Source organism: Cherax quadricarinatus, chromosome 56, assembly GCF_038502225.1.
Source record: "Cherax quadricarinatus isolate ZL_2023a chromosome 56, ASM3850222v1, whole genome shotgun sequence".
NCBI lineage: Eukaryota > Metazoa > Arthropoda > Malacostraca > Decapoda > Parastacidae > Cherax > Cherax quadricarinatus.
The window spans coordinates 20517126-20537902 of NC_091347.1; the positions used below are offsets into that span (position 1 = coordinate 20517126).

The following is a 20777-nucleotide window of genomic DNA, read 5'->3' on the forward strand; positions in this document are numbered from 1 at the left end:
CTAGATTGAACAAGTGACCTGAAGAGTGTCATCATGGGCTTGGCCTCCCTAGTTTTGAAGGTTCTCATTATCCATCCTGTCATTTTTCTAGCAGATGCGATTGATACAATGTTATGGTCCTTGAAGGTGAGATCCTCCGACATGATCACTCCCAGGTCTTTGACGTTGGTGTTTCGCTCTATTTTGTGGCCAGAATTTGTTTTGTACTCTGATGAAGATTTAATTTCCTAGTGTTTACCATATCTGAGTAATTAAAATTTCTCATCGTTGAACTTCATATTGTTTTCTGCAGCCCACTGAAAGATTTGGTTGATGTCCGCCTGGAGCCTTGCAGTGTCTGCAATGGAAGACACTGTCATGCAGATTCGGGTGTCATCTGCAAAGGAAGACACGGTGCTGTGGCTGACATCCTTGTCTATTCGGATATGAGGATGAGGAACAAGATGGGAGCGAGTACTGTGCCTTGTGGAACAGAACTTTTCACCGTAGCTGCCTCGAACTTTACTCTGTTGACGACTACTCTCTGTGTTCTGTTAGTGAGGAAATTATAGATCCATCGACCGACTTTTCCTGTTATTCCTTTAGCACGCATTTTGTGCGCTATTACGCCATGGTCACACTTGTCGAAGGCTTTTGCGAAGTCTGTATATATTACATCTGCATTCTTTTTGTCTTCTAGTGCATTTAGGACCTTGTCGTAGTGATCCAATAGTTGAGACAGACAGGAGCGACCTGTTCTAAACCCATGTTGCCCTGGGTTGTGTAACTGATGGGTTTCTAGATGGGTGGTGATCTGCTTCTTAGGACCCTTTCAAAGATTTTTATGATATGGGATGTTAGTGCTATCGGTCTGTAGTTCTTTGCTGTTGGTTTACTGCCCCCTTTGTGGAGTGGGGCTATGTCTGTTGTTTTTAGTAACTGTGGGACGACCCCCGTGTCCATGCTCCCTCTCCATAGGATGGAAAAGGCTCGTGCTAGGGGCTTCTTGCAGTTCTTGATGAACACGGAGTTCCATGAGTCTGGCCCTGGGGCAGAGTGCATGGGCATGTCATTTATCGCCTGTTCGAAGTCATTTGGCGTCAGGATAACATCGGATAGGCCCTTCTGCCCTTCTCACACTATACCATTCACTTATATATCCATACCTCACCTATGCTATCTGTGCTTGGGGTTCAACTGCAGCAACACACCTAAAGCCAATAATAACCCAACAAAAAACCGCAGTAAGAATAGTCACTAAATCCCATCCCTGGCAACACCCCCCCCCCCCCACTCTTCATAGATCTAAACTTACTCCCTGTTCAGTACATCCACACTTACTACTGTGCAATCTACATCTACAGGACCTTAAATTCCAATATTAACCTTGACCTAAAACGCTTTCTTGATAGTTGTGACAGAACTCACAGGCATAACACCAAACACAAACATCTCTACGACATTCCCCGTGTCCGACTAAACCTTTACAAAAATTCAATGTATGTCAAAGGCCCTAAAATCTGGAACACCCTACCTGAGAACTCTAGAACTGCAGACACATTCATCACCTTCAAAACTACCATCAGAAAACATCTTATCTCCCTGATACACCCTGTCAACTAATAATACGAATACCACCTGGTGGTTCACACTTACACTCACTCACCCATTTGACCATAAACAGAAATATCAATCTCAATCTCAAAATAATGAATCTTAACTAGTCATAAGTTGGCCTGTTTTACTCCATTACTGAAACTATGTACTGTGCCAAAACAAAAGCATTCACATTGCTAAACTCACAACTAGTATTTAGTTACTTAGCCATAATACCAACTTACCACATAATTTTGTAATATTTTAAACTTAAGATTTAATTTAAGTCTGCCCGAAATGCCTAGCCATGCTAGGTGTTCTAGTGGTACACTCTGTAATTATTATTTTACTACATGTAAACCACACAATAACCAAATTCTGTAAACTCAGCATTGTAATCCTTATATTATTATTATTATAATCAAGGGGGAAGCGCTAAACCCGGAGGATTATACAGCGCCTGGGGGGGGGATGTGGAAGGCATTCAGGCTTAATTCGGGGAACTGGAGCACAGATCCAATTCCCTAAATCAAGAGCCCCTCACCAACATCAAGGAACCTTCCTTGAGTGTAATCCTTATAGAGAATAAACTTTGAATTTGAATTAAAACAGTGAAGAAGCAGAGCTAGAAGCTGTGAATCGACCCCAGCATCCACAATTAGGTGAGTACACCTAATGGAAATAAGTCACTTTGACTTTTTCGGGTTATCCCAGGTTATCTACACATATGCTGCTATGTATGATAAATCTATGTAAGTGTATATGTGTATACCTGAATAAACTTACATATGTTGAAAAAATCTGTAAAATCCTAGAACTGGTTTCGATATTATCTTTCGTTATTTTTCATAATATATTCCCATCAAGGAAGGTTCCTTGATGTTGGTGAGGGGCTCTTGATCTAGGGAATTTGATCTGTGCTCCGGTTCCTTGAATTAAGCCTAAATACCTTCCACATTCCCCCCGCAGGCGCTGCATAATCCTACGGGTTTACCGCTCCCTCTTGATTATACTAATAATAAAAATTCATAATTTATGAAATTAATATTTGGTAATAATGTAAGAATTATGTAGATAAGATATATTTGTTTACTTGTTAGTGAGAGAGTGTGACAACACTGGTCAGCTCACTGTTATACTACTCTCAGCAGGACTTGAGCACCCTTCTGGGTTTAGCGCTTACTTCTGATTGTCGTATTAATAATATAGTGCTTTAAACTTATTATAAATGTGTAATTTATAATAATAATCATATTTGTACATATGAATATAATAGTTGGGTGTACATGCGGAAATCCCCTTTATATGTAGAGTATTTCAGGCAAACTTAAGATTAATAAGGTAATAATAATATGTATGATCATTAGATGAGTTACAATGAATACAAGACAATTGAGCATTGCTATTACACTACCCTAAGTTTATTTAAGTACAAGTACATATTGTACAGTCATCATATATAGTGTACGTAGCATGACCCTTGTGGGTTTAGTGCTTAGTTATGATTGTAATAATAATAGTATAAACTACCTAGGATAACCCATATGAGTGACTTATTTCCACCCGGGTTCTTAGTTCAGATTGAGAAATAAGATTTTGTTCGGATTTTTAACCCTGGAGGGTTAGTCGCACAAAATGACCTAAGAAAATAAGTGTCATTGAGGGACTGTGTCTTATTTCTATTAGGGTCCTTAAATCTTGTCCCCCAGGATGCGACCCACACCAGTCGACTAACACCCAGATACCTTTTTGCTTGCTAGGTGAACGGGACAACAGGTGTAAAGAAACACTCCCAGTGTTTCTGCCCATGCTGGGGATCGAACCACGGACACTGTGTGAGGCGAGAGTGTTGCCTACCAGGCCACGGGACACCTTAAACTTATTATAAATGTTCATATTGTACACCAACATAATGACTTTTTCTTTTGACTTGCTACACTTGTAATTTATATTATTGACTAATATGGAGATAAAGTCCTTACGTTAACTGAGCCATGATTGTAATTCTTATCATACAGACAACCTTTGTGGTCTGGGGTGCTGCCAAAGGAAGCCCCTCAAATAAAAATAATACAATGTTTCGATCCCCAGGATGGGTGCAAATGATGGGAATGTTACCTTACACCTGATGCCTCTGGTCACCTAGCAATAAGTAGGTACCTGGGTGTTAATCAACTGGTGTGTGTCGCATCCTGGGGAACAAGATTAAAGGATCACAATTTACAGCATGCTGCACAGTTCTGGTCACTGTATTATAGAGTGGACATTAATGTGCTAGAAAATGTATAGAGAACTTGGACAGAGTTAATCCCATATATCAGGAAATTTTCCAATGAGGATAGACTGAGGGCCCTGAATTAGCACTCTAGAGAGGAGAATAATTTGGGGGTCTGTGACTGAGGTGTATAAATGGAAAACAAGAATCAATAAGGGGTTGTAAATAACACGTTAATCATATCTAACCAAGACAGGATGCGCAACATTGGGTTTAAGTTGGGAAAATTTAGATTTAGAAAGTATGTATATAGGAAAGTGCTGGTTTGGTGAGAGTCGCAGATGAGTGGAACAAATTCCCGAGTAGTGTCGTTGAAGCAAAAACCTTTCTTGAATAGCTTTAAAAATAGGTTAGACAAGTACATGAGTGGGTGCGAGTTGGACATGCCTAGCATGGGCCAGTAGGGCTACTGCAGTGCTTTTTCCTTATATTCTTAAATTAGACAGACAGTCCCCAATGACACACTGGCTTTATTGGGTTATCCTGGGTGGCTAACCCTCCAGATTAAGAATCTAAACAAACTCTTGTCTTATCTTATAATGCTGCTACTTCCAGACAAGTCCCCTAGCCCCCTCTTCCCAACAGATTTCCATCACCATGTTTCCCTGTCTGTAGACCTCAATAATAATATTTCCTGTACATTATATTTATTTCAGGAGACATGAGCAAAATAATTGCATTTTTCCTTAAATCTGAATGTTTAATAATAAAAATAATAATAATCTTTATTTCTAGAAGTACAGTGGGCCCCCGGTTTATGATATTATTTCATTCCAGAAGTATGTTCAGGTGCCAGTACTGAACGAATTTGTTCCCATAAGGAATATTATGAATTAGATTAGTCCATTTCAGACCCCCAAACATACACATACAAATGCACTTACATAAATACACTTACATAATTGGTCGCATTGGGAGCTGATCGTAAAGCGGGGGTCCACTGTACATGTACAAGGTATACAGTCATAGCAGACATCAGTGACATACTACTATATAGAAAGCCCCTGGTTATGCAGAGCATTTCAGGCAAATTAGGTCAGTTTTGTCCCAGGATGCGACCCACACCAGTCGACTAACACCCAAGTACCTATTTTACTGATAGGCGAACAGGGACAGCAGGTGCCTTAAGGAAACACATTCTAATGTTTCCACCCATACCAGGGATCAACCCCTGGACCTCAGTATGTGAGATGAGTGAACTAGCAATCAAGTTACTTAACTGTCAAGTCTGTTTTGGTTATATTTAAGCAGAAGTAAAGTGTTTTCATGGATGATTCTTAATTTATAATTATTATAATGCTTTATTTTGACTTTTAGTACACTTCAAGTAAATTGGTTCCCCAAAGCATTTGAGCAGGGTGGGGGGATATATGCTGCTATAACTTTTGGATGATGTAATACCTAAGAAAACTTTACTTGCTCTCACCTAGCTATTGTCAATTTCAGTCAAGTGTGTTACGGAGGAAGTTCACACATTAGGTCAGCAACTGGCCTGTATTACTGGGCCAAAATCTTCTACCTCTTCAAAGTCTGTTTAATTTCGTCAGGTAAAAGTACAGTGCAGTACTAATAATATGCACAATTTTTATTTGCAAAAGAAGTTTAATTGCTTTTATATAATTGGCAAATTTTTAAATTTAATGACTTACAGCATTTAGGTCATGTCTAAAGCAAACAGTAGACTTAAAACATTACAACTGCCTTCACTGGCAGTTGCCATTGAGGGGTTCTTGATCCAAGGAACTGGACATATCTCCTCTTTTTTGGGTTGATATTGTAGAGACAGTGTTATGGCAAGACTAAAACTAAATTCCTCCAGTAATTTTCTTTACATTACTATTTTAACATTATAGGACCATGAGCCATACAAACAGAGTAACAGTAATATAAAAATTATTAGAAATTTAGGCTTGTTTATACTTTATAAAGTTCAAATTGTACTATGTACAAAAATATAATTGAAAAATACATATATACAATAGAGTATCATACAAAATTCAAATTTGTTGAGTGGTGTTGATTAGTACAACATTTTCATGTCCTTGCTAACCATTTTTCCTGAATCTCTTCATAAATGTTGCCTTGCTCACACTCCAGTAGCATGTCAAACCACTTGTCCCCACTCATAATGATCAAATGAGCTTATAGCTCATACAGGCTGAACATTGTAATAATGTTGGTAGTATTACCGATAATACGTTAGGTAAAAGAACACAAGTACAACTAATGTCACATTTTATTGTGGCAACGTTTTACTCTCCAGCTTTGTCAGTGGCTTGACAAAGTTTCTGGAGAGTGAAACGTTGCCACAGTAAAATGTCGCATTAGTTGCATTTGTGTCCTATTACTTAACAAGCTGAACATTGTTGAGAAAAAACATGTTGGATAATAGTCTTTACTATAGATGACATTTCTCTTTGTGGCTTTCTAAGATGTGACTCCCTTGTGAGAGAAAATGTGCTTTTAAGGCCTCCATACTTTAGCTTCCTAAGAGGTATCATGCACACTTTGAAAGTGCCTGAAGAACATTGTAGGCTTAACCTTGAAATGTAAAGCTATTATATTTTCTCTCTTTGACCTGCACAACAAAAAAAGACACTGTCAAGATAAGAACACCAGAAAAGATTAGTCTATTCCAAATATGGCACAGTACATGTACTTTAAAATTTATGCCTATTATATAGCTTGTTAACATCACTGCTGAAGATGTTGATTTATGGTACAGTGATTAATTACTTGTGATTACCTATCATTAACTATAGGAGTTGCTATAGTTTCAACTTTCTCTATAGATAATATCATTGTTAAATAAATCATATTGCTAGCCAGCCTGAAGTTAAATATAACTTAACAGAAAGTATTTCTCGCCAATTTTTTAATACACTTGTTATATCCCACTGAGGTTGGATCATCCATAAAAAGGGGAGCACATTAACTATCATTGATTCATTTGCTGTCTTGTCAGAAGTGTGCTGACACCACAGTTCAGGTGACCCTGCAAACCATAACATCCTCCTCCTCTAGAGTGCAAGAGTTGTACTTTCCATCTTTATGACTCGAGTCCAACTAACCCTTTTCTCTGGATCCCTTCATAAATGTTATCTTGCTCATGCTCCTGCAGCTTGTCAGTCATAAAAACCACTTTCTTCGCTCTAACATGCTCACACAAGCACTCAAAACCCCCTTCACACTCAAAACTTCCTTTATCCTCTCTCTCCATTCCTTCTTAGGATGACTTCTAACCCTCCTTCCTTCCACCACCCTTCCTACTACCTCATAATCAAATTGTTTTGCTCCAGCTTCTCTTAAATGCTCAAACCACCCAACAACTCCTCCACTCTCTGAATCATACCTTTGGTAACTCCACACTGTCTTTGCTCTCCATGCTCTGAATTCTTTATTGTACTTGTAGTATTCACATTGTACATTGCCCTCAAACATGACACTTTACTGTCTCCAGCCTCTTCTCACTTCATTGTTTGAAGGCCATACTTCACATCCACATACAGTAACAGCGTTGGGATCACTATTTTCTGGTTCATTCCTCTCTTTTTCTGCATGAATAAAATTCTTTGTCTCCACAGATGCCTCAAGGCACCATCACCCTTTTTTCCCCCCCTCTATTCATGCTATGTAGTATGTTTAATTTTGTTGGTATGATTTTATATGTACTGTACAAACAAAAGTTGATTAGGTTTTCTGGCACTTGTCTCTGCATACCTGTAATATTATTATACTGTAATTTCATCAACTTTCTCTTTCATTTTCAGTGCCAAGGCTACCATGACAGTGCTTTCACGGATCTGCATGCGACAGCAGATGCAGTTACCATTACACCAACATCTCCTCAGATGCTCTGGGAAAGGAAATATATCTCCAGTTACTGTCATTACTCGTGGGCTTCGGCAGCCACGTGGAAGAAACAGAGAAGGTGGAATGAATCTGGCACCAAAAGGCTTTGTTGAGGCTCCTAATGAGAACAATATGGGCCGTGGTTTAGCAAAATGCTTTTTATTTGCTGGTGGCTTTTGTAGCACTACCTTTGCTGCTGCAGCAGTATGGAAATATGAAACAGTACGATCCCGGCTAAAACAAAATTCGTGGACGAACTGGGCAAATAAGCAGTGGGATAATTTAGAAGGCTGGCAAAATAAAGAGGGTGAATTTCGTAAAGCAATAAATGTTTGGTGGAATGGGCTTAGTGAAGGACAGAAGACGTTCTGGCCTATATGTTTCCTCAACGCTGTTGTGTTTGCATGTTGGAACAAACCTTCTTTTCAACGAACTATGTTGCGTTATTTCTGCTCCAACCCAGCAGCCCGTGCTGTTTGTTGGCCAATGTCTCTCTCAACTTTTAGCCATTTTTCATTTTTCCATTTTGCTATGAATATGTATGTATTACATAGTTTCAGTTCTGGTGTTTGTGGATCATTAGGCCGAGAGCAATTTGTTGCCATGTACCTGAGTGGTGGGGTAATATCATCACTAGCTAGTCATGCATTTAAAGTGGCTATGCGATGTCCAGGACCATCCTTAGGTGCCTCTGGAGCCATTATGGCTATACTTGGCTACTTTTGTACTCAGCATCCAAATGCTCAACTTGGAATAGTCTTTATTCCTGGTCTTAACTTTTCTGCAGAAACTGCTCTTAAAGCAGTAATGTGCTTAGATGCTGTGGGAATGGCACTCGGGTGGCGTATATTTGACCATGCTGCTCACCTAGGAGGTGCTCTCTTTGGACTTATCTATGCCTGTTATGGACCAAAATATATCTGGGCAAATACCCAACCAGTTATGAAAAAGTGGCATGAATTAAGAAATGAAATTAATGAAAAGCTGGAAGGAAGCAAAACAAGAGAAGAATAGAAAATATGGTAAATTTATAGATCCAATCTGTTTGGGTGCAATCATAGTCACTTGTAAACTGAGGGAGATTATAAATTTTTTTTTTAGTTTCATGTTAGGAAAATGTACTTAATAGTAATAATGGTGAATTATAGTTTGTCTTATTTCATAATAAGATTGTTATAAGTTGTGATTTTTTTTAATTGTCTTCCAAAATTCTTGGCAAGGAGTTTGCAGTTGGTTTATATCTTTGCTTAATTTGGCTAAAGAGTGTGAAACAAAACGTCATTATAACCAGATTTATGATTTATTAAAAAGTCTTAAATGTTTATTGTACTACATATACAGTAGGCATCATAAGTATGCATACTCATAAACAGATCACCTTATTTTGGTGGAAGATGGCCAGTGTGGTAAGAAAGATCACAAAGAAACAAGATTGTACATAATCTATTATTTAAAGTATATAATACTGCAATATGTATATGTTCCTCACCTAAACTAATATTTTATAGGTTTATCTTTCCTCTTGATGCACTCCTTAAGTCTCCTAGGCCTTGATGAAGCTAACTTATGGAGGGTAGAAAAGGCAGTATCCTCCCACATCTGCTTCATGGCACTCGAGATTTTGGGGTTAGAGGACACGTTCATGCCAGGAAGGTTACACATAATATGGATTCAAATGTTCCCTAACATGTTTAAGTCCAGTGAGTGTACATGCCAGTCATAAAAGTATAGAAAACTCACAATAATGTAGCCAGTTTTTTGTCTTTAGCAGTATGGCAAGGGTCACCATCTTCCATACAACAATTATCCTTGCACTTCTCGAATCTGTCAGGTAAATAGTCTGCTAAAGATGTACAGTACTTATGACAGCTATTGTATGTACAGTACTGTAGTACATAAAGTACAAAATTTGCATTTTTGAAATAAAGTTTTATGAAGTCGTAGGCATTTTTATATTGGCCAAGAAAGCCCCTGATAGGGCAGACATCAAATACAGCCTCTCCTCACTTAGCGACATACTTGTTTACCCATGACTTGGACTTGCGACAGGCTCGCTAACCAATATGCATACCTAAATAATGTATATTAGAGCTGATTTCCTCTATTCTGTTTATTACATTACAGTGGACCCCCGGTTCATGATATTAATCCGTTCCTGAGAGCTCATCGTAAACCAAAATTATCGGAAAGCGAATCAATTTTCCCCATAAGAAATAATGGAAATCAAATTAATCTGTGCAAGACACCCAAAAGTATGAAAAAAAACTTTTACCACATGAAATATTAAGTTTAATGCAATAAAATAATTACAATAACAATAGAATAAACACAATAGAATAATTGACACTTACCTTTAATGAAGATCTGGTGATGATTGATTGGATGGGAGGAGGGAAGAGTGTCGAAGTTTTTAATGTTTAGAAGGGGAATCCCCCTCCATTAGGGCTTGAGGTACCAAGTCCTTTTCTGGGATTACTTCCCTTCTTCTTGTAATGCCACTAGGACCAGCTTGAGAGCCACTGGACCTCTGTCACACAACAAATCTGTCCATAGAGCTCTGTACCTCCCGTTCCTTTATGATATGTCTAAAATGGGCCACAACATTGTCATTGTAATAATCACCAGCATGGCTTGCAATAGCTGTGTTAGGGTGATTTTCATCAAAAAAGGTTTGCACTTCAAGCCACTTTGCACACATTTCCTTAATTTTAATAGTCATTAGCACCCTTGGTCTCGATGGGTTGGCACTAGAAGCTTTCTTGAGGCCCATGGTGACTTATTTTGCAGAAAAAAGTACCAAAAACAGTGATAATATGGATAATATAGAATGTACCGAATGTATCCTTAGATGTGCGCACACTGGCTGGCTTATAAACACTGGACACGTCTCGTACGAATCGTATCGCATACCGGGTTTTGTAACGGGAACCGAGTCAAATTTTCTGCAATATAATGCATCGGTTACCGGATTTATCGGATACCGACAGCATCGCGAACCGGGGGTCCACTGTATATGGTACACTACTGTATAAGAATTTAAAAATATATTAAAAAGTTATAAATGGTGCAAGGGTGACATTAAAGCAGTATCAAAGATGGTTGACATAAACCCACTACCATTATAGTATGCCCCTTGTCTAGCAATGAATTCATTTACTGACGCAATATTAGGAACGGAACTCAGTCGTTAAGTGAATAGAGGTTGTATATTATTTCCTTCACTTTTGGTAATTGTCTATATTACTTTTATAATTAAAATTTTCTTGTATAAATGAAACAGTTCCTTATATGTTATGCCATTATATAGGCTATTGCATTCTCCATAAAAAAAATATATTCTCTACTTTTTAAATTGAGTATGAGGCTCCTTTTGGGAATTTTTTCAAAGCGAAATGATTATATTTATTTACTCATGGTCTAGACTGTTCTAAAGGCATTGAAAGTCCTTAGCAATAAACTTTGTATCGTGAAAATGTTTTGCTATTTTCAAAATAGTATCTTGGTAGCTTTCTCATGTAAATATGTACTGAGAATATTTTGAGAACTTTAAAATTAAATAAGGTTTTTGGATTATAAATTCTTTCTTAAGTTCATTTTGTCCATCAGCAGACTGCATTTATGTTCAAAAGCTAAATCATTATTAACATGATTAACACTGTCATTATCATCATCACTTTCATACTTTTCATTATCATGATTAGCACAGTCATCATTAATCATTCTGCACTGGTGCGGTGCATTCAGTGCTAGGCTTGGACCAGGAATCATTAGACATGTTGGTTTCAGACCCATATCTGTCTCCAGGTGCTAGACTATACAGCAGTATCTGCATTATAATTCTGTATGTTAGTGTCTGCATGGCATTAGTAAATGTCACCATTGCCCAACACCATTCATGCTAATGAGATACGACAGTCTGCCTTGGAAAAACGTGTTGTGAGAAATAACAGATTTATGATATTTATTACATTCATGCACTAAACCCGAAGGGGTCATTAAGTGCCTGGAGAAATAGAAGGTATAAATTTAGGCTCAATTTAAGGAATTGGAGCACAGGTTCAATTCCTCACCAGCATCAAGGAGCTTCCCTGGAGGGAATTATCCTTGATGCTGGTGAGGGGTTCCTGATCCAAGGAATTGTTCCTGTTCTCCATTTCCTTAAATCGAGCCTGAATGCCTTCCATTTCCCAGTTGTTGTATGACCCCTTTGGGCTTAGCTCCACCCCATGAATTTAATAATTAATGTTATTATAAACCTGTTGTTTTCCTTAACTCACATTTTTTCAATGCAGATTGTCTTATCTCATTACCATGAATGGTGTAAGGCAATGGAATAGTAATAATAATCATGAAAAGTGCTAAACCTGTGAGGGTTACTCAGAGCTGACTTCAGATTTACAGAGATTTTTAAACAATAATTTTTTATAGCTTTAAAAAACATCATTTTACATGCCAGTAAAAACAGAATAAATACCATATTTTACAGCATTGAAGATACTATTTTTTCCCAAAACAAGTCTCAAAAATTTACCCAGCATCTTGGAGGCCAAAGTACCATTTATCTTTTTTTTTTTCCAAAATTTAGCCAATCAGAATTGGGGCACTCTTAATTAACACTGGAGCGTCTTGTTTGCCGTAAAATATGGTACTGTACATATAACATTCAACAAAAGAAATTCAGATAATTTTAAGGCTAAAAAAAACTTAGATTAAAATATATACAGCCAAGACAGGACTCGCAACAATGGTTTCAAGTTGGAAAAATTCAGATTCAGAAAGGATATAGAAAAGCACTGGTTTGGTAATAGAGTTGTGGATGAGTGGAACAAACTCCCAAGTACAGTTATTCAGGCTAAAACGTTGTGTACTTTTAAAAATAGGTTAGATAAACACATGAGTGGGTGTGGGTGGGTGTGAGTTGGACCTGACTAGCTTGTGCTGCTGGGTCTGATGCAGTGCTCCATTCTTGAGTGGAGATGACCAGACTAGGTGGGTCATTGGGCTAATCTGGGGGGGGGGTCATTGGTCTAATCCGTCGGGGGGGACATGGACCTGCTCCGCATGGGTCAGTAGGCCTGTTGCAGTGCTCCTTCTTTCTTATGTTCTTATGTTCTTATAAATTTACAACCCCAAAAAAATACCCTTGGCCATTAAAAAAAAAAAGTGCAAATAAAATCTCAGACTCACTGACTATCTCTAGACATTGAAGGCCACTGGACAGGCACCTAAAGTCAGTACCTGACCAGCCAGGCTGTGGTTCGTATGTCGAGTTGTGTGTGGCCAACAGTAACAACCTGGTTGATCAGGCCCTGATCCACCATGAAGCCTGGTCACTGACTGGGCTGCGGAGGCGTTGACCCCGAAACCCTCTCCAGGTTTTTTTTTTTTTATTATCACACCGGCCGATTCCCACCAAGGCAGGGTGGCCCGAAAAAGAAAAACTTTCACCATCATTCACTCCATCACTGTCTTGCCAGAAGGGTGCTTTACACTACAGTTTTTAAACTGCAACATTAACACCCCTCCTTCAGAGTGCAGGCACTGTACTTCCCATCTCCAGGACTCAAGTCCGGCCTGCCGGTTTCCCTGAATCCCTTCATAAATGTTACTTTGCTCACACTCCAACAGCACGTCAAGTATTAAAAACCATTTGTCTCCATTCACTCCTATCAAACACGCTCAAGCATGCCTGCTGGAAGTCCAAGCCCCTCGCACACAAAACCTCCTTTACCCCCTCCCTCCAACCCTTCCTAGGCCGACCCCTACCCCGCCTTCCTTCCACTACAGACTGATACACTCTTGAAGTCATTCTGTTTCGCTCCATTCTCTCTACATGTCCAGGTATATCAATAATAACAATAATAGCACCAGTATTAGATAACTTGTAAATCCCATTTAACTCTTACATGCACACATTTACCAAATGGCAATACAATTCACCAAGATTACTTACATCATTATGACAATATACAGTACATGTAATTCTTATACACCTTGAAACATTATTGTATAATAATACCTTGTTTATAACAAAAGAGTAACAGCTCATACATACTGTACATATATACATGCACATATACTTAAAGGGGTAGAGGAAGGTTTGAGTTCTAGAGGCTTGAGTGGAGACAAGTTCATTTTATAACCTGATGTGCAGTTGGAGTGTGAGCAGGATAACATTTACGAAGGGATGTAGGGGAAGCCAATTAGCTGGAGATGGGAAGTACATTTCTTGTACTCTAAAGGAATGGTGAGGATGTTGTGGTCTGGAGAGACATCTGAACTGTAATGTTTACCTGGAGTTTACCTGGAGAGAGTTCTGGGGGTCAGTGCCCCCATGGCCCAGTCTGTGACCAGGCCTCCTGGTGGATCAGAGCCTGATCAGTGCACTTCTGGTAAGACAGCAATTGAATGAATGTTGCCAATGTGTTTCCTCATTTTTGGGTCACTTCCTTGGTAGGAGATGGCTGGCATGTTAAAAAAAATATGGACTCTCCATACAGATCTTTGTTGTCATTCCAGTAGTTAGCCTGAGTATGGCTGGTAATATTGCATCATAGTTCTATGGCTTAGTCACACCATTCTGCTTGATCTTGACTGCTAACTTGAATCAGTATCCCAGCTGCAGTGAGAACTCCAGTCACCTAGGAAGGTTTGCAAGTGACCATTAAAACATAATATGCCACATCCACACTGGCTGGCTGGCTGCAGTGGAGTGAATCTGCTAATACGTAATTTTTAACTCAACCTCCATCTTCTGCCAAGGTTATAGCGAACCATAAAATTCTTCCTTTGGAAGCCATGCATGTCATTAAAGGTGACCAGTAAGGGGCTAGTTATCCCATTTTGTATTTAATTTCTAAAAAAAGTCAAATTAGCTAAAAGTTTATGAAATAATATTAATGAGTTTGGTGATGCTCAGTACTCAGTCATATTGTGCTTGCTGTCAGATATTGGAACCATCTGTAGAAAGTTTGCCAATTTTCCATCATGGTGGTGATTTTATTCTTTGGCAAACCAGAAATGCTGCAACCTCAGTGCTACAACCATACTGAAGTGTCACAGTGCATCTGTTACAAAATTAAATTTTTCATTAAAATGAGGTTTCATTAGTAGCTTTTCACTGTATCACAATAAACAGTTTACACTGCTACATGTCAACCAGGAACTATATCTTGAATTGTATTTTAACTAAAAAAGTATTAGAAATTATGCCTTTGTTTATAAGAAATAACACCTTGAAGCTTGGCCACATTAAGTTGTGGGGAAGATTCTGTGGAGTGTTCTTGGTGACTACTGTCTTCCAAGTATAGTCCATGGACATAGTGCCCTGCATTTTCTTGATCTTAAATGAAGAGGATACTTGGAGTATACCTGGAGGGTGTTCCTTGGGGTTCAACACTCCTGTGGCTCAGTCCATGACCAGGCCTCACAGAGGATCAGGGCCTGATCAACCAAACTGTTATTGCTGGCCGCATGTAAACCAACGTACAAACCACAGCCTGGTTGGTTAGGTACTGACTTTAGGTGTCTGTCTAACTCCCTCTTGAAGACACCTAGGGGTCTATTGGTAATCCCCCTTATGTATACTTAGAGGCAGTTGGGGCAATCTTGGGCCCCTGACACTTATGCTGTCTTTTAGTGTACTCATGCTGTGGCTAGCTTTTATTGCAAAGCTGAGTTCCTTCAAGGAGGAAAGTGCCTTTATGCTGGCAAAGGACTTTCAATCCAAAGAATTGGAATTACCCTCTCCTTCGAACAAACCAGTATTGCTATATAATCATGCTTTCCCATGATTATACAGTAAAAATAATCTAAGGAAAGATATATCATGTTAATATTTTGATGTACTGTACTGACTATGCCATAAAGATTTTGTTTGGGACTTAACCAAACAAAACAAACAGTATACAAAATGTTGTTTCACATGTAATAAAATATTGTTAAGCACATATTCCAAACATGAAACTGTTTCATTCACTTGGTATGTTGCGATATTTGTCAGTGACATTATGTGTTAATATTAATATTTTGATTATGCTGTAAATATAATTATATATTTCTTTGATTTTGAAACTGATTATCCTTATTTTACATACTATTCCATTTGCTGTAGTATGAGCTACAAGAAAAGTTGTTGGTAAGTAGCTGAGTACTGTAGTGTATAAAGTTGTTGGTAAGTAACAGTATTGTAGTGAATAAGGTGTGCAGCTGTTATTCAAGCACATTCACCTTATGAAAAAAAAAAATTTGGTCATTATATCTGTTATTTCAGAAGTCCATTGGTATCATAACCCAACTGCACACCAAGCTTTATTTGTCGGGCTTAATGACCAGCAATCTGTATAGAGGTCATTAGTCCAGGGGTACTTTTTTATTATTCAAACACAGGGGGTTGCCTGACAAGGATGAACTAAACCTGCATACAGGAAGACCCCGCTTTACAGCATTTCACCAATGCGGCAGTTGTCAATTATACCCTTTGCGCTGTATGACCCTTGTAGGTTTAGCACTTCTTTTTTTATTATAATAATAATGTCAATTATACCCATTCTTCAATTATTCAGACTTTCTAAAATAAATATATTCGCTACTCATTATAAGCTAAGGAAGAAAATATTTTAAGGTGAGTAATGTAGGCCTAGCTTTATTGCTCACTTAATATATGATAGTGTAAGCATGTTATTAGGCTTTTATGTGCATTTTTCACTTTATGTAATGATTTTCACTTTACAGTGGCAGCCAGGAACTTAACTTGCTGTATGAGTGGGTCCCTCCTGTATACCCGAGTATAAAGTAACATGGTTTGAGTATGTAGCATAATTGTCAGTGCAGGTTTTCACTGTCTCGCAAAAAGTTTACCTCCCAAAAAAACCCTGTGTGATTGACCATATAGAGGAAAAGAATGCTGTGTGTGTGATAAAGTAGGAAAAAACATTCAGCTGGATGGAGTGAGGAAATTGTGATGGACCATTAGAGGTAAATAATTTTGTGATGGAGAATAAGAGGAGCATTAACCTGTTTGAGGAAGCACGGAAGGACAACCATCTTGTGACAGAGTATGAGAGGACAACCATATGATGGAGCATGGAGGGACAGCTATACTCTGATCGAATGTTGTGGAAAAATTTTCTAGTGATTGGAGTATGGCAGAAAAAATTCTGTGGATTATGATAGGAAACCATCCTATATGCTAGAGTATGACAAGAAAATCATCCTATATGCTGGAGAATGACAGGAAAACCATCCTATATGCCAGAGTATGGCAGAAAAACCATCCTATATGCTGGGGTATGATGGAAAAACCATCCTATATGCTGGAGTATAACAGGAAAACCATCCTATATGCTGGAGTATGATAGGAAAATTATCCTATATGCTGGAGTATGACAGGAAAACCATCCTATATGGTGGGGTATGACAGGAAAACCATCCTATATGCCAGAGTATGACAGGTAAACCATCCTATATGCTGAAGTATGACAGAAACCATCCTATATGCTGGAGTATGACAGGGAAACCATCCTATATGGTGGGGTATGACAGGAAAACCATCCTATATGCCAGAGTATGACAGGTAAACCATCCTATATGCTGAAGTATGACAGAAACCATCCTATATGCTGGAGTATGACAGGGAAACCATCCTATATGCTGGAGTATGACAGGGAAACCATCCTATATGCCAGAGTATGACATGGAAACCATCATATATGGTGTAATATGACAGGGAAACCATCATATATGCTGGAGTATGATGAGGAAACCATCATATATGCTGGAGTATGATGGGGAAACCATCATATATGCTGGAGTATGATGAGGAAACCATCATATATGCTGGAGTATGATGAGGAAACCATCATATATGCTGGAGTATGATGGGGAAACCATCATATATGCTGGAGTATGATGGGGAAACCATCATATATGCTGGAGTATGATGGGGAAACCATCATATATGCTGGAGTATGATGGGGAAACCATCATATATGCTGGAGTATGATGGGGAAACCATCATATATGCTGGAGTATGATGGGGAAACCATCATATATGCTGGAGTATGATGGGGAAACCATCATATATGCTGGAGTATGATGGGGAAACCATCATATATGCTGGAGTATGATGGGGAAACCATCATATATGCTGGAGTATGATGGGGAAACCATCATATATGCTGGAGTATGATGGGGAAACCATCATATATGCTGGAGTATGACAGGGAAACCATCCTATATGCTGGAGTATAACATCATTATCACATTCATGGGGAACACTAAACCCTTAAGGGCCATACAGTGCCTAGGGGGAAAAGGAGACATTCAGGTTTGATCCAAGGAATAAGGCAGGTCCACTTCCTTGGATCAAGAGCCCCTTACTAGCATCAAGGAGCACCCTTTAATGGGTGGCATTTAACAGTAAACCATCTTCTGTAAAGAAGTATGACTAAAACATTTTCTATAATGATGTATGACAGTAAACCATTTTCTATAATGGTGTATGACAGTAAACCATATTCTATAATGAAGTATGACAGTAAACCATCTTCTATAATGAAGTATGACAGGAAAACCATCAAGTGGTCAAGTATGACAAGGAAAACAATGTTGCAGAATTTGTGAAGATGCAAAAGTCATAGTTCTTGATCTAACCTTGCAAAATGTCATATACGTAGATCAGAATATCTAATTTTGATAATACAAAAAAATATATTTGAATGAATTTGTCGTCTCCACTCATAGCTATAATAATAATAATAATAATGATAAAATTATTTATTATCTGCAGTATACAGGTAATATAGTTTGGGTGGCCCGGTGGCTAAAGCTCCCGCTTCACACACGGAGGGCCCGGGTTCGATTCCCGGCGGGTGGAAACATTTCGACACGTTTCCTTACACCTGTTGTCCTGTTCACCTAGCAGCAAATAGGTACCTGGGTGTTAGTCGACTGGTGTGGGTCGCATCCTGGGGGACAAGATTAAGGACCCCAATGGAAATAAGTTAGACAGTCCTCGATGACGCACTGACTTTCTTGGGTTATCCTGGGTGACTAACCCTCCGGGGTTAAAAATCCGAACGAAATCTTATCTCTTATCTTACACGTAGTATTGTTAGGGACACGAGAGGCTCCTGATTTGAGGAATTAGGCCTGTGTTCCCCTTCCTTGGATCGAACCTCAATGCCTCCCATTCTCTCAGGTACTGTTTAATCCCTACGAGTTTAGTGCTCCCTCGTGAATGAAAAGTAGTATATTTAGGCATTCTCAAGAAAAAATCTCAGTATTTTGTAGCTGAAGTGTTTTTAATTACTTTTCCGAGGCTATGGGTCCCTATTCCTGCCCCTCCATCACCAACCCGTCTTCGTATATATATATATATATATATAAATCTGGAGGGGGTTTCGGGGGTCAACGCCCCCGTGGCCTCGTGGTTGATCAGGGTCTGATTAACCGGTTACTGCTGGTCGTAAATAAACCAACGTAAGAACCACAGCCCAACAAAAGGCTGCAGTTAGAATGATAACAAATTCTCACTACAGGCAGCACACTCCACCAATATTCAATACACTCAACCTACTCACCATACAAAACATCCATACTTATTACTGCACCTATTACATACATAGAACACTCAACTCTGATATTAACCCTCCCCTCAAACATCTTGCCAACCTCAACAGAACACATGACCATAACACAAGGCACAGATCACTCTTTGATATTCCTCGTGTCCATCTCACGCTATGCAAAAACTCAATGCACATAAAAGGCCCTAAAATCTGGAATTCATTACCTGTAAATATAAAAGAAACACTACCTGTTTATAAATTCAAGTCTCTTCTCAAAGATCACTTACCCAAAACCAAATAAATACTGAATAACTGAACCTTATAAATTGTATATCTTAAATGTTTCTCACAATTATATCACATAAATGTTAAACCTAAAACCCAATCTAACTTTATTATTTTTTAAATACACTACCTAACAGAATACTCCATTCTACTGAATTTACAACAATGCATGCAACCATATGACCTGTCTTTGTAATACTCACTTGTGCTTTATAGTAATCTGTTTACATTAATGTTTTTCACTGATTTCATCATTGCTTAGTTAATCTTAAGTTAATTTTAAGCCAGCCCGTAATGCTATGCATAGTATAAGTGGCTTTGGCATGCTGCTCTTATCTGTATTTTTTTGTACCTCTGTATGTGTGCTCAAATTATAAATAAATAAATAAATAAATTGTGAAACATTTCCCGGCACGTTTCCTTTACACCTGTTGTCCTGTCTACCTAACAGCAACAGGTACCTGCGTTACCGACTAGTGGGTCGCATCCTGGGACAAGATTGAGGACCCCAATGGAAATAAGTTAGGACAGTCCTCGATGACGACTGACTGTCTTGGGTTATCCTGGGTGGCTAATCCTCCGGGGTTAAAAATCTGAACGAAATCTTATCTTTATCTTATCTTGTCCAGGCTTCTTTGGAGACAGCCAGGGTCTATTGGTAATCCTCTATGTATGCTGAGGCAGTTGAACAGCCCTGGGCCCCTGACACTTATTGTATGGTCTCTAACGTGCTAGTGGACACTCTGCTTTTCATTGGGGAGATGGTGCATCATCTGCCAAGTCTTTTGCTTTCAGTAGTGAGTGATTTCAAAAAGTAAGTTTATACTAGTCCCTCTAGGATTTTCCCGGTGTATATAATCATGTATCTCTCCCGCCTGCGTTCCAGGGAATACAGGTTTAGGAATCTCAAGCGCTCCCAGTAATTGAGGTGTTTTATCTCCGTTATGAGCGCCGTGAAGGTTCTCTACATTTTCTAGGTCAGCAATTTCACCTGCCTTGAAGGTGCTGTTAGTGTGTAGCAATATTCGTGAAATTTAGGTGCTTTATCGTACTTATACGTGTCGTGAAAGATCTGTATATCCTAAAGATCTGCAGTTTTGCCTGCCTTGAAAGGGGCCGTTTGTGTACATCAATATTTCAGCCTAGACAGAACAAGCAATTTGAAGAGAATCATCATGGGCTTGGCATCTTTAGTTTTGAAGGTTCTCATTATCCATCTT

The 20777-nt window shown here is 38.8% G+C and overlaps 1 protein-coding gene across 5 annotated transcripts; it reads left to right on the forward strand.

Annotated features, from left to right (window-relative positions):
* Window positions 1-2107: 2107 nt before the first annotated feature.
* Window positions 2108-15767, forward strand: rho-7 (rhomboid family intramembrane serine protease rho-7). Of its 5 annotated transcripts, none has more exons than XM_053794136.2 (4): window positions 2108-2237; window positions 5297-5397; window positions 7621-13077; window positions 13544-15767. In XM_053794136.2, the coding sequence occupies exon 3, from the start codon at window positions 7634-7636 to the stop codon at window positions 8714-8716; it is 1083 nt and encodes a 360-aa protein (XP_053650111.1). In that variant the 5' UTR covers window positions 2108-2237; window positions 5297-5397; window positions 7621-7633; the 3' UTR covers window positions 8717-13077; window positions 13544-15767. The 5 variants fall into 5 exon arrangements, with proteins under 5 accessions (XP_053650111.1, XP_053650108.1, XP_053650109.1 ...); XM_053794133.2 differs by lacking the exon at window positions 2108-2237 and adding an exon at window positions 2660-2916; XM_053794134.2 differs by lacking the exon at window positions 2108-2237 and adding an exon at window positions 2676-2769.
* The last annotated feature ends 5010 nt before the right edge of the window (window positions 15768-20777 follow it).

Excerpts from the sequence above, each read along its gene's own strand:
- rho-7 (XM_053794136.2), top strand. The coding sequence starts at position 7,634 with ATGACAGTGCTTTCACGGATCTGCATGCGACAGCAGATGCAGTTACCA.